The sequence below is a fragment of the Fringilla coelebs genome, assembly GCF_963513975.1.
Source record: "Fringilla coelebs genome assembly, chromosome: 2".
In the NCBI taxonomy this organism is placed as follows: domain Eukaryota; kingdom Metazoa; phylum Chordata; class Aves; order Passeriformes; family Fringillidae; genus Fringilla; species Fringilla coelebs.
The window spans coordinates 3,698,073-3,715,054 of NC_140029.1; the positions used below are offsets into that span (position 1 = coordinate 3,698,073).

The 16,982-nt window shown below is 40.4% G+C and overlaps 1 protein-coding gene across 1 annotated transcript; it reads right to left on the bottom strand.

Annotated features, from left to right (window-relative positions):
* Nucleotides 1-242: 242 nt before the first annotated feature.
* LCA5L (lebercilin LCA5 like) lies at nucleotides 243-15,026 on the bottom strand (the record flags this gene model as incomplete). The annotated part of the gene is made up of 5 exons (XM_084226336.1): nucleotides 243-871; nucleotides 5,725-5,818; nucleotides 7,579-7,716; nucleotides 8,716-9,230; nucleotides 14,945-15,026. 5 exons carry the CDS (start codon nucleotides 15,024-15,026, stop codon nucleotides 243-245), a joined length of 1,458 nt encoding a protein of 485 aa, XP_084082462.1.
* Between the last annotated feature and the right edge of the window lie 1,956 nt (nucleotides 15,027-16,982).

Sequence of the window (16,982 nt, forward strand, 5' to 3'; positions counted from 1 at the left end):
ATTCTTAATATAACATATGTTTGTGGAAACAAGACCAAGCACAGAATGTGTTTTTTGTGACAACTGATTGGATTGTTTTGGAAAAAATCATGGAAAGCAATTGCCAGTGCTTGTAAAATTTAATAAACATTTAATGAAAGCAAAACATTTGGTTTGTAACAATGTGAATGTTTAAACTTTCTAAAGGCAAGCTGATATACTTAACTATCAGGAATAACTGAGGAGTAACTCAGGAGCTGGTTTTAACTGGGAGAGTTGGAGCCGGGCTTGGAGTTTGGGATTTGCCTTGCCCCCCTCGCTTGTCTGCCTTCACCCTTGTGCTGCTGGAGCTCCAGGAGCTGTCTCCTTGCAAACATTCCTCCCCAAAGATCTCCTCCATCAGGTGTTTCTTCCTCTCCAGAGGTGCTGTCCTGCCAGCCCAGGGGGGTTTGCCCAAAAGAAGGTTCATAAGCCCCAAAGGAGATTTTCCCCCTGGGCACAGCAGTGTCCCTGCAGCTCTGCCCTGCCTGTCTCTGGCTGCTCAGGCCGCTTTTCCCAAATCCTGCTTTGCATTTGGCACCTGAAGTGTGGAGCCCCTGGTGCAAATTCTCAACAGCCCCTGAGGAGGTGTATTTTTTTTTCAGCCTTGTGGGGTCTTTGCTTGGATTTGGACCTTCACTCCTGGCTTTCTTCTTTTGCTGCTCATGGCTTTTTTTCTCTTCTTTTTTAACTTCTTCCACTGCCTCTCCCTCTTGATTGTTCTCTTTTACTTTTTGAGGACTTTGTTCAGATTTCATCAGAGTTTTCAACTCCTGTTTAAGAACCTCTGTCTCTTTTTCCATTTCTTTAATAAATTCTGTAAATTTGCATTCCTCCATCAGCAGTTTGCCCTCTGAAATATTGTACATGAGGAGTTAAGAAGCTTTAAAAAGAGCAAGTATCACATCCTTATTTCACTGCTTCAATTATTATTGATGGTACTTCAAATACCATCTCTAATAAATACAACAGCATGGGGCAAGATTTAAACAACATAATTCTGCCACTGAATCCAGGTTCATAGCTTTATTTTTACTTTTTTTCATGGTGTTGAATTTAGTTAAATGGATTTAGCTGCCATTTTGTACATCAATGGCTAAATACAGTGCCAGAAAAATCATGTACAATGCAACAGAGAAATCAGGTGAGATCTGAACTCTTAATTGTCACATTCTGGCTTTTAAGTGGATCTTAGAGATATGCAGGATTTCCTTTCCCTTAATTCACAACAGAGTTGCTTGTGTGGAGCAGAATATTCAGCAACTCTCTCACCTGGAAATGAGGGGGCTCCACTTTTCAGCAGGAAAAGGAATGTGTGTGCAGAAATGCCATTTATCAGTGCAAGGAACAACTTCTAATGGGCCCTGTGCTCTGCAGAGACTCACAGAGTACCCCCAGAATGAGACATAATCCAAGCTTAAGGGAGAAATAAGAAATTGCAGGAACTAAGGAAGCCAAGTAAGGCTTCAATAAAAGTCTACTATCAGTGAGAGAAACTCAGATTCCACAGATTTTTCAGAGGGAGCATTGTAAGACCTGTGTTTTCTGTCAGTTTTAAAAGGGTATTTTTAAGACAAGTGCTGACTTTGGCTGTCTGGGGGCCTCTGGAAAGGCTGCAGGCTGAAAAGGCAGAGTACAAACCTGAGGAGTTAACACATGCCAGGGTACAGGGATGGCACCTGGCATCACCTGTTCCACCTGGGCAAATGGGTGTGACCTCCAGGTCTCCTGCCACTTGGGACATGTTTAGAATGGTGGCACTCTGACCTTTCCTTTTCCAAAAAACCTTAAAGGAAATAACAGGAATGTCTCTAGAAAGAAAAATGTGAATGAGGGAACAGCAGTGGCTTTTTCTTTCCTCTGTTCTATAGAATTTGTGCAGAATAAGGATGATTACAGATGAGTCCCTTGCATGTAACTTTTCCATGAGAAGACAGTGGCTGAGATTTCCATAAAATCTCTTTCTAGGGATCACTAATGAGGAATTGCTCCCAGCCCTCACAGTCCTTTTCCAGCCATGGATATAGGCTCACATCAGTGATGAAAATTCCAAGCTTTGAGATCAGTGTTTGATTAGTGTGGATTAACACTGTTAATTATCCTGTTACAGACAGAACACTGAATTTTTACCACCCTGAGCTTTGGGAGAACAGCAGGGTAGAGATGCCCCATCCTGCAGAGCTGCCCTGCTGTCACTGCAGCACCACCAGCATTTTCCAACCCAGATGATTCTGTGTTTTCAGGGACACCTCATTCATCATTTGGAACTGGCTCCTGTCAGCCAGGTGCTGGTGAAGGGCTGTCAGAACCACATAAACTACCAGGACTTATGGTGATTTGCAAAGACGAGGTGAATTTCTGAGAGAAACATTAAACCTACCTCTGTGTGTCCTGTTTGAAGTTTCTGGCACTTTCTTGGTTGCTTGCTTTTCTTTTTTACCCTGGGCATCTGAGCACACTTCCTTTGCTTTACCTTCTCCACCCTTATCTTTTCTGTTCTCCTACAATTGGCAATTAAAGGTAAAAATAATAAATAATAAATAATGAGGGAATGCTTGTTTAGTGACTTTTAAAAGAACACAATCAGTGCAATACTTATAAAAAGATTAGTAATTTCTATTGCTGTTACATTATATTTTGCATCACAGCATTATTTCTGTACTGTAATCACACTCATGCAAAATCCCAACCCTAGATGATGGATCAGGCTATCCAGGCATATTTCTGCAACTTAGGGAATAAAATACACCTTAGCTGAGAGTTTAAACAGGGGATTGGATTTGGACCCAGATCTTTCCCACCTTTTTTAGCTGCACTGGATTTTTTTCTGTTTCCTGGTGCTGAGACAGCAGCAGTTCTCTAAAACTTTCTTTATCTACTTGTACTGATCTGTCTACTCTCAGACCTGTTGAATAGGACAAACATTAGCAATACAGTTATTTCTGAATTAGATTGTTGATATAAATAAAATATATCTCTGACAACTGACAATACAGGTATGTGACCAAGAATTTTAACTTTTATTTTTAAATGCATATCTTAATGCCCTTTATAAAAGAATTAATTTGTTCTGCTGAATCTATAGATGCTGAAACTGGACACAAACCTGGATCTCTGAGCCTTTTCATCCTAAACATAAGTATATACATAAATATATATATGTAAAGTTAATTTAATTATATATATTTACACACACACACACATATATATACACACATATATATATAAAGTGTATATATATATATATATATATATATATATATATATATATATATATATATATATTTTATATTATATATACCAAGTATATTTTCAGATAGAGCATGTAAAGTCAGACAAGTGTGTCTATGCCCCAGAGCCCACATGGGCTTAATTCTTGGTTCCATATTAGTGTAAATTTGAGAGATCTGCTATGAAGCCTCAGAGTTCAGTTTCCTAAATTTGGATCTTTGTGGAACCCAGCTCATGGGGAATGCTCAACACTGTTTGAAATATCAGTGGTCTTTGAAAGAGATTCTGTTAGGAAAATTAATCCACAAACACCAGAGGTTTATATCCAAAAAGGAGGCAGAGGAGTCCTTTCTGTCTTTATTGGAATAGAGGGGAGGCCATGGGGCATTCCCCTGGGTTCTCTCCAGTTTCTGGAGGATGCAGCCTTCTTTTTATCCCAATTTCCCAGCTGCATTTCCCTTCTCTCTTTCCCCATTTCTGAGGTACTTGAGAGGTTCAGACTTCCTGAAATGCCTGATACCAGAGATTCCCCTCTAATGTACAACCCTCCCTTTTAATTCTAATTTTTACTGAATGGGGTTTTTCTTCCCCATTGTTTCTTTCATCTTTCAATGTTTAATTTTGTTTATCAGCAAACCTAAAGTTTACTTCTAAAAGCAAATCTCTTTTTCCATTCACCAATCAGTGGAGTCCTTCCCATTGTTTTTTTTATCTCCCAGTGCTGGTTTTATCTACCAGCAGACACACAGCCTGTTTGTAAAGACAAATCTGCTATTCCTCTCAATTCCAAGGGAGTGACTGAACGAGAAATATGGATATAAGATGGAGAAGATGAGGATATTGTTCCTTTATCATTAGAATAATTTTGACACAAGCGTAGCAGCTGAGAAAGTTGCTACCACCAGAGCAGCAAAAACCGGGATCTTAGCACATCCACATTCACCCTTATTCCCAGTTTTGAGCTCAGAAGATAAAACGCACAAAAATGGTTCCCGCGGGGTGCTGGTAGCAGGGTGAAAGGGCTGCTGGTGACCAGCCCGGGATGACTCCGGCGGTGCGGGAGGAATTAATTGGGTTCCCAGGCGCTCCGGGAGCTTTTCCAGCCGGGAGCAGCGGGGCGCTCCCCGGCACCGGGACCAGGGGGCGCTGCCCCCCCAGGTGAGCGGCCGCACCTGCCCGCGCCCGCTCCCGGCCGGAGCTGCGCAATCCACGGCTCCATCCAATAAATCCATTCCCCTTACGTGCACAGAGCTTTCCGGCCACCTAAGGAAGCCTCCCTCCAGCCATTTATCAGCACCGCTAAAAAACCCAGTTCTAAATTTACTGCTGGCTAAAAAAACTTTTGTGAATATCGACTAGAAAAGAACGACCTGAAGAGGCAACTCTTCAGAAATCTGCTAAATGAAAATTCAAGTCAATAGTGAAAAGGAAAACAAATTGTCAGCAATTCCAGCTCTGGGTTTCCAAATTCATTAACTGGCAGAGAATGAAACAGTTTTCTTAAAATTCCAGAGGATCGGGCAACTTTGCTTGGAAGCTTTTCATTACAAAATATAATTTCTTTCTCCAACTAAGCTCCCTTATCTTGCTTAAAGGAAAGAAGAATTTAAATAAAAACAGTGATTTAACAACCATAATTGAATAGCACTATTCAATTTCTATTGAATACAAGGCCATATGTGAGTAATTAAAAAAAAAAAAAGGTAGTTATGTGGTGTAACTAAAACAGGAGTTCAGAGTTTCATAAAAAATGTGTCTGACTTGGGATGAGAACCAGAAATTTGTGTTTTTCTTAATTTTACACCTTGAAATACCAATCTTTTCCCTGTAGTTCACTGGTGGTTTGGGCAGAGTTAATGGGTTTACAAAGGCAATGAAGAGGAAAGAATTAAGTAACAGTGTGGTAAGATTTTGTGTTTCTGCCATGATTTGAGGAATTCTGAGGGGAGCATTTCCAGCAGACAGGTTTGCTAAGGGCTCTTTGGTACCCACATGGAGGAAGCCCTGATTGCTGCTTCACTTTAGGAGCAGCAACACCTGAGCAGTGTTTTCAAGAGGTGCCTCAGCCAGGGAAGTCCATGTTTAGATCATTCCATCCCAAATTCTGGGTGTAGTGGAAGCACTGGGACATCTCAAACAGCACTGGTTGGTTTTAATCAGCTGAATCCCACTCCAGGTAGCTGCCCTTGGAATGTTGGATAGCCAGGACTGCATGGAACAGACATTTCTCCCCAGTATCTATGAGCATCCATGTGAAAGAAATATTCTTCACTAAAGAGCTCTTTCTTCCTTGGCAGAACTTAATTTATGTTGTTCTTTTCTATCATTCAAGCCCTTAAACTTCCTGAACCTTTTCACCTTTTCAGCCCACACAAAGGCACTACTTTGGCATTTAATTTGCAATAAACCTCCCAGTTCTAAAACAGTGGAAGTGTCACTTAACTAAACAAGAGAAGGAGATGATTACAGACATACTTTGGTCACTAGAAACCCAATCACTTCTGTCCCTCAGGGCTTTTGGCATCCGATTTGCATAAATATTCTGAATGTAAAGCTGCCGATCCTTTTCCTAAGAAGAAATAAACACTATTAAGCTTCTAATATGCATTAAAAATTACTTTTTACCTGCCTAATTTTCCCATGCTGGGTGGGAATCCCATCAGGGATTTCACCTTTTGCCAGACCCACGTGGTCTTTGTCATTTACATTTTCCCAGAAGACATATATTTTGCCTTTATTTCCTCTTTTTTGTTGATTTTTTTAAAAAAATTATTTACTCAGTGCCCTTGTCATATGCTCAGTTGGTTCACAACCTGTTGCTCTGGTGGTGACATGAACTCCTGAGGCACATTTTGACATTTATTTAGCAAGAATCCTCTTTCCTTAATGAAATCTTCCTTAAACACAGAAGACAGATCTCAGTTACACTCTCACCACTCAGTGAGAGTCAGTCAGTCCCACTGACTCAGTCCCACTCCCATTATTTTTTTCAGTGGGGAAAAAAAAAGAGCTTCATTTATTTGGGAAAATTCCAAGTTAATCCTGGAAGTGGAATGGCCTGAAATAAGACAGGTGCCCAAAACTATGAATTTGTAAGGATAAACTCTGTTCTGGCACAGAAATAAAGTTGATAGTCATGTCTGGTCTTCTTTGTGGTAAATCAATAGAAGATTTTGTGGATCTAAATAGAAAATTCAGAAACCTGGACAAACAGAAAACTGTGTGGAAAAGAGATGAAACAGAACTATTTTAGAGAAGAGTTAAGGTGAGAATAATTTAGAATAATTTGCATTTTAGGGCAGTTTTATATTATTGTTCCTGAGATTATAATTGTTCCCATCTCCCAGATCTGCACGTCCAGGAGGAGATCAGACTCTGACAGGGAAAAAAGCCCTGCCAAGTAGGAGAAAACTTCCAGGAGGAAAGTTCTGCACCTGCTGCATGGGGAAGAGGGATAAACAACACCCCTGTGCAGAAATCCCAACCTCCATGAACCCTCTGGAATTGTTTGTCCTGCCCTTCACAATGTCTGGGAGAACTCCCCTTAACAACTTCTTCCACAGATATTTGATTCCATTTAGGAAGAGAAAGCTCCCCAATGGGATCAGATTGACACAGAAATATAGAAATGAGTGCATTTTACCTGTGTTACAAACACAGTTATGAAAAAGCCAAAAGGGATTCCAGATTTTCTGGAATGTGTGAAGGTTTTCTTCATTACAACTCATGTGGCATCCCATTCCTGGCAGTTTTGGCTTTAAATCCATTTCATTTTCCTGTATGTCTGATTTACAAGCACTACAGAAAGTGCTGAACTGGGCCTATTTATCCCAAAATAATTTGTCTAAAAATGAAACTGGAATTTAAATAAACTCTTGAACCCTTTCTATGGGTCTTCTTGTTAAAGTCTAGTTTTGCAGATTGTGATATTTAGCTCATTTTGACTTGTTTCTGTAAGGGAGCTCATTTAAAGTGAGTAGATGAATATCTCTGAGCCCAATCTGGCAAACTGGTAACACATTGGTGTGGATTTTGATTCAATTTCTGATGCATTAATCTCTGTTTCAATTCATTATTGACCTGCTTCTAAAAAATAGACCCCACAATGATGCCAGGATTTAACATTTCTGGCTTTTTTAGTAGATTATAGACTCAAGCAGGAAACCAAATTCTATTAGTAAATACTGTAAAAGAAGCAAAATTTTAAAAAAGGAAGACAAATAAAAGCAAAATAAGAAAAAGCAAAGAAGCAAAAATAAAAAGGAATATGTAACATTAAATACTTGAATTTTCCTGTAGAGACAGAAACCTGGACAAAACCTGGAATACCTTAATTTTTTGGTGAACAATGTTAATTTCCATTAGCAAGTTCTTTGTGGTCATTGTAGCTTCCAGGAGTTTTTTACTCTCACTTGCCAGCTGACGACTAAAGGTGCTGCTGTTCAGCTTCAGCTGCATTTCCAGACTCTTAAAAAAGGGACAGATTTTACCATTCTCACTGTGACAGTTGGAAAATTTCAGTTATTGACTGATTTAAAATATAAGTGTGCTAATATAAGGAAATTTAAGCTTATGATTATATATAATAACAGTTATTATCTTCTAATTACAGCAATATAAATAATATGATAGAGTATATTGTAAACAATACCTGAAACTATATCAAAGTATCTGAAAAATAGATTTCAAAGTAAGAAAAAAAGGTTTTAAACCTATTTTCAGTAAACAAAAGAAAAGGTTTTGGCATTCAGTCGTAAAAAAAAGGCTGTACATTACCTTTCTGATGGATTAATTAATACAACTGTCTTTGAGAAATTTTAAATGCTTTCTATTCACACAGACCTATGAACTGTAGCAGAATAAGGAGGCTTAGTGTAAATGAAAATTTGGTGATTTATTGGGTTCTTTATCTTCAGAACCCAGGGCCATGCACTGAAATTCCAGTTCCTAAAGGTATCAGGTGGACACCCAACCCTGTGTGCTTTTATAGCTCCTCACTCCTGGAAACCGAAAGTTTTTAAAAGAGAGTTTGAATTCAGCTGTTCATATTTACAGTTTCTCTTAAGATTTCCTGTCTCTTTATTTAATTCTGTGCAAAACAGGCCCCATAGGAAATAGAAATGAATTCCTGGAGGACCATGGAAATCTCACTCTTCCAGTTTTGTAGTAAAAATTGCGTTCCTATCTTTTTTGTGCTGGGGTCAGTGAGAGTAAAGGAATATGAGATACTAAAAGGAGATGAATTGTCTCCCCTTGAACTTCCTTACACTCTGGAGAGCACTGGATTAAACAGCATCCAGTGTTACAGGATTATATCAGAATCATTCATCTGATAAGAAGCAGCCAAAACTTTTCCACTATTCCTGCACTGAAACCTCTCCTCCTTGATGATCCTTGTGATTCCCTCCCAGTTTAGGATATTCTGTGACCCCACATTCCACAAATGCAGCAATTTGCAGGCATTACCTGTATCCTCTCATCCTTTGCCTCCAATGTTTCGTTAAGGACTGACAACCTGCGATTCAGTTCCTCCTTCTCTGCCAGAGCTTTGTCTTCTGACAGCACAGCCAAAGCCTTCAGATCACCTTTAGTTCTCCACAGGTCCGCTTCAACTTTTTTCAGCTCCCTGGCTGTGTTTTTCTCGGCCTCCTGGGACATTTTCAGGAGGTTCTTGAGGTCTCTCATGTCGCTCCGATGCTCTGCCAACATCTCCTGCAGGTGGCTCTCTGCGTTGTTGTACCTTTCGACGGCCCACGTGTGCCGCCGGTTCAGCTCTTTCAAAGCCAGGTTCTCGAAGCTCGAGGTCTCGATTTTCTTTTGCAAGTCGAATATTTCGTTCTTCAGCTCTTTGATTTTGTGGATTCTGGCTGAGGATATTCGCTGGGCAGTGGCGTTTTTTTCCTGGTACACCCCCCCGCTCTGCAGGGGTGAAAAGGAGGGGTTCCGATTGGAGGTGTTTGCAGCTGGCCACTTCTTCCCTCCTGCATTGAGAGACAGAAATTTTTGGAGACGAATCAATCCCTGTGTGCTTTTTCTGCTCACATAAACTCCTACTACTAATTACCTACTACTCCTAAACTGCTCATCCAACTACAGAATTGTGGTTTCTTCACAAAATGCCCCCAAACTCTGATGTTCAGTGAGAAGCCTGGTCCAGGGGAAGGTTCCCTGCCCATGGCAGGGGGTGGAACAAGATGATCTTTAAGGTCCCTTCCAACCCAAACCATTCTAGGATTGTGTAATTCAAATGATTCACAGATAAATGCATTCAGTATTTTATATCCCTGTGTCTTTTTGTGGCTGCAGCAGACCACAGCAAGCAGCCAATGGAAATAAATGGAAATAAATCACTGGAAATCAATTTTTAATCCATGGAAATCAGTTTTCTTCCTTTAAATCATGCACTTCACTAACGTAACCACAATCTGATGGACCCAATTCAACCCATCAGAATCTATACCTTGAATAGGTGCATGATAAAAAATAAAACTAACCAAACAACAAAAACCAACAGTAATTTACAGGTCTGTAAGGACTGTAAATCTGCTGGACAAAAACCAACATGCTCCCAACAGCACATGGCTGAAATCCCTGCAGCTGGCATTTCTAACCAGTTTTCTACAGCTTTCCAGTCAGCTTTAAATTAAACTCCATTTTAAAATAAACCTTAAATGCTCATTGCATAGAACAGGTGTGCAGTTGTCTATGTGGTTTCTAAACAGCAATTAAAAATATATTAATGGGCTACTTCTCAGTGTGTGGCTGCCATTTGCCTCTCCTTATGGCCAGGATTCTGGCTGAATTACTCTCATTTGCTTCTCCTGAAGCAGGATTAGAATTTAAAAATACTAAAGACTGTAAATCTGATTGTGTCCCCTTTTTCAGGCATATATTCAGTTTCACTACAGCTGTCATGGCATTTCAGACAGTATTTTGATAAAAAGTTTATTATCATTTATAGATCACCTCATATTTTATAGATAAAACAGGAAAGGTCCTGACTTAAAAAACACCAGAATAAAAAGACAGATCTTTCCAAGAACTTCTGTTGAGTCCCATATTTTCTGTGACACAATTACACTGCAGAAATGCTACAATAAGACCACAAATATTGTCACACAGGTATTTGCAAAATTACATTATCTTGCTATTTTATTTTGCCAGAAAGGACTGAGAAGATGGAAAAAAAAGGGCAAATACCTTTCTGCAAGAGCTGTCAGAAATACTGTAAAATGTGTTTCATTTCCAGTAGTCATGGACAAGCAAAAAGAAACAATAATAGTAGTAGTAGTAGTAGTAGTAGTAGTAGTAGTAGTAGTAGTAGTACTACTACTACTACTACTACTACTACTACTACTACTAATAATAATAATATACAAATATATACAATAAATTATCCACCACAGGTAGAGGTCAATAATGATTTTTTGCTAACTAGATATAAAAAATGTCATTATTTTTTCTGGGCTGCTACTTTCATGCCAGTATAACTTCTTGATAGCAGCATATAATAACAGAGATTATAAGGGAGACAATCAGTGGTTCCTCTGTTGTTTTTTTTTTTTGGATTAATTTCCATCTTGTAGCTTTGGTAAATCAAGATGAAATTTTGAAGCTCAGCAGAAAAAGGGTTCCTGGTTTTCCACTCATTTTTGTGATGTAGGATTTAAGGATTTAAGAAAGGATGGGTTAAGATGGGAAAAGATGCAGACATGGAGAGATTCCTGACTGTTAACAGTGGTGTAAATTCCATGTCCATGTACATCTTCCTTCTCTATGCTCATTCCATTGAAGCACAAACTCATTTCACAGGATACACCATGACCCAACTGGCCACAAAATGGCTATTTTCTGGTCAAAACTGACACTTTTGGGCATTCTTTTTACCCATTTTCCTTAAGAAAAGCTTTTTCAGACTCGCCAGGTGATGCATGGTCAGACACCAAAATGTGGCAGAGCCATTTTTGGGTCCTTGGGTTAAAGGTGAGCAATGAGGATTGCCAAGGGGCTCCCACATCTCAGGTGATTCTCCCTTTGGATCACTGAGTAACTGGTGTTTGAAATAGAATTCATTATATATTAATTTATATGTGTGTGTGTGTATATATAATACACATATACATAATATATAATATATAATGTATATTATATATTACATATTATATATTATATATTACATATTATATATTATATATTATATATTATATATTATATATTACATATTATATAATACATATAATATATACATAATATATAGCTATACTATATAACATATATAATATATACTATTTCTTATATATTATATATTACGTATAAAATATAATATAATAGATATATTCATATATAAATTACATATAACTTTTATATATATAAAATTTATATATTTTTTATATAATATTATACATAATATAATACATATTAATTAGATTATAGATTACAGACTATAGATTACATATACAATATAAACATGGAATATATATTATTATATTGTATTTATTACACCATTCCTCTCATTGAAAAACTGTTGTCCTTGTCTTGCTAATTATCCAAAAAAAGCCAAAGAAAGGGAACAATGACATTTCTTAAGAGAGTCTCATACTACCAGCAATATCTCATACTTCCAGAAAACGAATTTACCTTTTTTATCACCTTGGGCATAGAGACACTGTCCATATTTCTTTCTTTCCTTTCTTGTCTTGTCCTTTTTCTGTGTTTCCCTGCCTTCAGTTCCTGGTGGTCCTAAAAGTTTGCCTCCTCTGACTTTTTCAGGGTCAATCACTGAAAAAGCTCTTCGAATCATCACTGGGAGAATGTTCACTTGTGTCTCCTCCAAGAGGTCACCACCCTACCTGGGATTTCACAGTATTTCATGTCATAAAAATATCATTAATCACATTTTTCAAGAATTAGACAGCAAATCAGATGACAAAACTAACAAATCCCTTAAAAACAGCACAAAACCCACCTTAGCTGCCAGATTAACACTCTAAGCAGAGGATAGAGAGGAACCTAAAACTATTTTAATATGCTTGTAAAAAGCATATATTTGGCATAAAATAAATAATTCTAAGTAATTTTCTAGGTATTTCTGAATAATTCTTATGTGGTTTTTTTTTTCTCCTTTTTTCACCTTTTTTTCCTCTTTTTTTTCCCTTGCAGAGGCTACTGGAAAGTTCAAGAACAGATCAGTATATTCTCCTGGCAGAATTATTTAAACACTGTAGTTCTGGTAAAAATAATTTCTTGGGATATGGCTTGATGCCCATTCAATTTTCTTATTATGTTCCAATCCACTTCAGGTGAGGAGAGGCAAGTTTTGCCTTAAGCCGCAATTGTGAAAAGGAATTGGGTTCTAAACCTGAAAATGAGATTAAAACACAAAAGAGGTTAAATGTTGGGACCCAAAGTGATTATTCAACTTTTATTTCTTGCATAAAAGAGGAAAAAAATAGAAAAGTAGGAAAATATTTGCTAATAGGGGGTTTAGAGAGTGGCAATGTCACATTCATCTCATAGCAACAACAGGGCCACAGAGAAATTCATCTTTGCTCCCTTAAAATTCATTTATAAACAAAGAATCTTACTCAGTAGAAGGATAAGTTGCATATTTTGGGGGTCTAAAAGGAGCATGGCAATTGTGGAAAGGAAAATGGAGGGGGGTTAAAATGGTGTTTTAGTTCACATGGGTTTTAACATGTCCCCTTCACTAACAAAATATGAAACTATTTTCTTAGAACCTTCTAATTCCTTTATTGGTTTTTTTGCTTGGTGACTGGCATTTCATTTTAAATTAAATTTCTTAAATGGGAGAGGGGAATGACATGGCTCCCAAAGAAAATTAAAAAATGTAACTCAGGATTGCGCAGAACATTTTAGGCTGACTCACAACAGTTTCATTACTCTTAATTCCTTTGCATGAACAGTTTTTCCTTGTGGAATGCAGAGGAATGCCACAGTCCTGCTAAGTCTGAGGCAGTGCAATAACCCACAAGAAATGAGAAATCATATTTTGCGCATTAGGAAAAGCCCAGGTTGATTCACAGATCTGTATTTGTGTTAAAATTTGATTTGGCACTGCCAACACTTTCTAGGCAAATTGTCTTTAAAGCAAATTACCTAAAACGAAACTTAAAACTACTGCTTTAATTTGTTTTGATGAGAAGTGTGGCCTGAATTTGCTCATCCAGAGCACCTGTTGAGAAGTAAATAAAATAGAGAAGGAAAACCAAAGGTGAAGCAGAAGAAACAGAGATATGAAATTAAAGATACTGCAATAGAATAAAAGAAGCAGGGGCTGGAATAGACAAACTCCAAGAGAATTTATGATGAAAAAGTACGGGAATAAAAATAACTAGGGCCAAATTCCTGTGTTGAAGATGAAAACATCCTGGCACCCTGTCAGTGTCTGCCTGGACACACAATCCCACGCCCAGCCCCATGTCCTGGCACCTCCTCAGTGTCCCAAAATCCCACACCCAGCCCAATGTCCTGGAAGTCCCTTCAATGTCCCAAAATCCCATACCCAACCCCATGTCCTGACCCCCCCTCAGTGTCCCAAAATCCCATACCCAGCCCCATGTCCTGGCACCCCATCAGTGTCCACCTAGACACACAACCCTAAACCAGCCCCATGTCCTGGCAGCCCCTCAATGTCCCACAACCCCACACCCAGCTCCATGTCCTGGAAATCCCCTCAGTGTCCCAAAATCCCACATCCAACCCCATGTCCTGGCACTCCCTCAGTGTCCCACAACCCCACATCAGCCCCATATCTTTGCAGTCCCCTCAGTGTCCCAAAATCCCATACCCAGCCCCATGTCCTGGCACCCCATCAGCGTCCCCCTGGACACACAACCCTAAACCAGCCCCATGTCCTGGCAGCCCCTCAATGTCCCACAACCCCACACCCAGCCCCATGTCCCGGAAATCTCCTCAGTGTCCCAAAAATCCCATACCCAGCCCCATGTCCTGGAAATCCCCTCAGTGTCCCAAAATCCCACACCCAGCCCCATGTCCTGACCCCCTCCTCAATGTCCCAAAATCCCACACCCAGCCCCATGTCCTGGCACCCAGCCCCATGTCCCAAAACCCCACATGCACATGGGTGCCCCATGTTTTGGCACCCTTTCAATGTTCCACAGTCCCACATGCAGCCCTGTGTCTTTGCAGACCCCTCAGTGTCCCAAAATCCCACACCCAGCCCCATGTCCTGGCACCCCATCAGTGTCCACCAGGACACACAACACCACACCCAGCCCCATGTCCTGGAAATCCCCTCAGTGTGCCAAAATCTCACACCCAGCCCCATGTCCTGGCACCCAGCCCCATGTCCCACAACCCCACACCCAGCCCCATGTCCTGGCACCCCCTCAGTGCCCCAAAATCCCACATCCAGTGCAATATCCTGGCAGTCCCCTCCATGTCCCACAACCCCACACCCAGTGCAATATCCTGGCAGTCCCCTCCATGTCCCACAACCCCACACCCAGCCCCATGTCCTGACACCCCCTCAATGTCCCACAACCCCACACCCAGCCCCATGTCCTGGCAGACCCTCAATGTCCCACAACCCCACACCCAGCCCCATGTCCTGACCCCCCCTCAATGTCCCACAACCCCACACCCAGCCCCATGTCCTCCCCTCATCCCTCTCTGCTCTCCTGTCCCCCTGGCACCCACAGGTGAAGGGTCCTACCTTGTCCCGTGTCCTCCCTGGGGATCTCTCCCCGCTCCCACCTCAGGGTGTGCTGTCCCCTCACGGCCTCACCAGCCGCCATCGCCGGCCTCCATCCCTGCTGCTGTGGGAAATGGCGGCAGCACCCTGGCAGCAGGGTCTCACCCTTTTCCTCCTTCTTCCCTCTCTCTTCCCTCACCCCAGACCCAGCAGAGGTGCCTGTGTGTGTATTTCCACCCCCATATTTCAGTACCATTCCAGGGTTTTAATGGGAATTTGGAGATTTAGGTCGTCCTGTGCCCTAGCCATGAAGGTGCCTGAAGGCCTGGACGTGCCCTCAGAGCACACAGGCCGGACCCAGGCTCCAAACCAGGGTTAAACTCAACATTCTTAAGTTGAAAAAGGGGAAAAATCCCTGCAGAATGAAGTAATGTTTTCCTTGGAGGCTGCACACAATGGGAGTTGTGGCCCGAAGCCCTCGGGAATGGCATTTCCATGTGTGGCTCAGTCAGGGTTTCAGGTATGAAGCGAAACAGGAGCGAGAGTTCATTGGCAATTCTGTCCCAGAGTTTGATCGTGAATATTTGGTGGTGCCAAATTCACTGCTTTGACTTTGACTTTTGTAACTTTTGTGGATGGTGCTGTGCAGGTCCTTGAGCTGGACTTGAAGATCCTTGTAGATCTCTTTCAACTCAGTTTATTCTATGATTCTCGGATAAATTATTAATCATTACCACTATCACTTTCATTATCATTATGCTGTGAAGCCCAGGACCATTTCATCCTTTGGTTGTACTTCTTCAAGTCATAGAGAACCAAATAATTTGGACACATTCTATTCCAAATGGCCAGTCTTTTCCCAGGCTATATTCACATATAAAATCTCCTGGGATTACACAAGCATGTGTAATATTTTCAGGCAACAATAATGTTTTCTCATTTCTCAATGTTTTTTTGTGGTTGTTCTTTTTCAGGAAAATACTCTGAAAATATCTACTTCTAATAGACTTGTTGCTGGACCTCCTGTTACACCTCAAAAGTAAAAAAGAAATGACAGATGGTGAGCCACAGTAAACTACCCATACTGTTATTTTTAGTTTTCAGTGGAGTTTTTCAGGATGCCAGTTCCATACATGGAGTACTGCATTTCCAGCTTAGCATACTGGTTAACACAGACAAAAAACTTCCTTTCAACAGCATTTTTACTCTTTATAACTATAAAGAGCAAAATTTTTACTCTTTTAAAAACTCAATGGCATTTTTACTCTTTATAAGTATGTAACAGTGTATTTAGCCCTACCTAATAAATTCGAGTAATAAAGTATTATAATCCATTTTAAGTGTTTTCAGAATCAGACATTACTATATTCAATCTTAACATGTGAAACATGTTTTTCTAAAACCTAGTCCAGTTTCACCTCTGGCACAAGGTCAGCTTTACTAAGCTCATGTTGCTCACAGCACAAACAGACAGACTCGGCCCTTAAAATTTGAAAATAATCTGCGACCATTTAACATTCTTCAAATGCCTCTCATGCCCAGAGACCGCCTTCAGCAAGTATGTGCAGGCAGGCACTGAATTGTGGTGATTTCTGGGGTAGAAGGTGACAGCCAGATGGAGAAAAAGAGCATCCTGGATAACACAGGAGAAGGAGAATATTGTTTGCTGAGTATTCTGGACCTCTTCTTACATCTTCTTTGATGCAGGAAGGAGGAAAAAATGCACCAATAGGTCCTGGGTACATCGAGTCAGGCAAATCAGTATCAGGCAGTGTCAGACACACATTTATGTCAGGAAAGTCCCTGAGCCCTGCAGTGCAGGTGATCATCTGAATTCTTTAAAGCTGAGAATGTTTGTAACCAAGGCTTATTTCAATATGATCTCTGCTATAATTACTACTGCATCCATGCTCCCCTTGCTTTCCCCTTCCCCTCAAATTTCCAGCTACGACTCCAAAGCCTTGTAGTGATCTGGGAAAGCTCTTTCCCATGCAACCCGACAGCTTTGGGATTGCCCCCAGCACGAAGCTGCCAGCTCCCCGTCCCTTCTCCCTTCTCA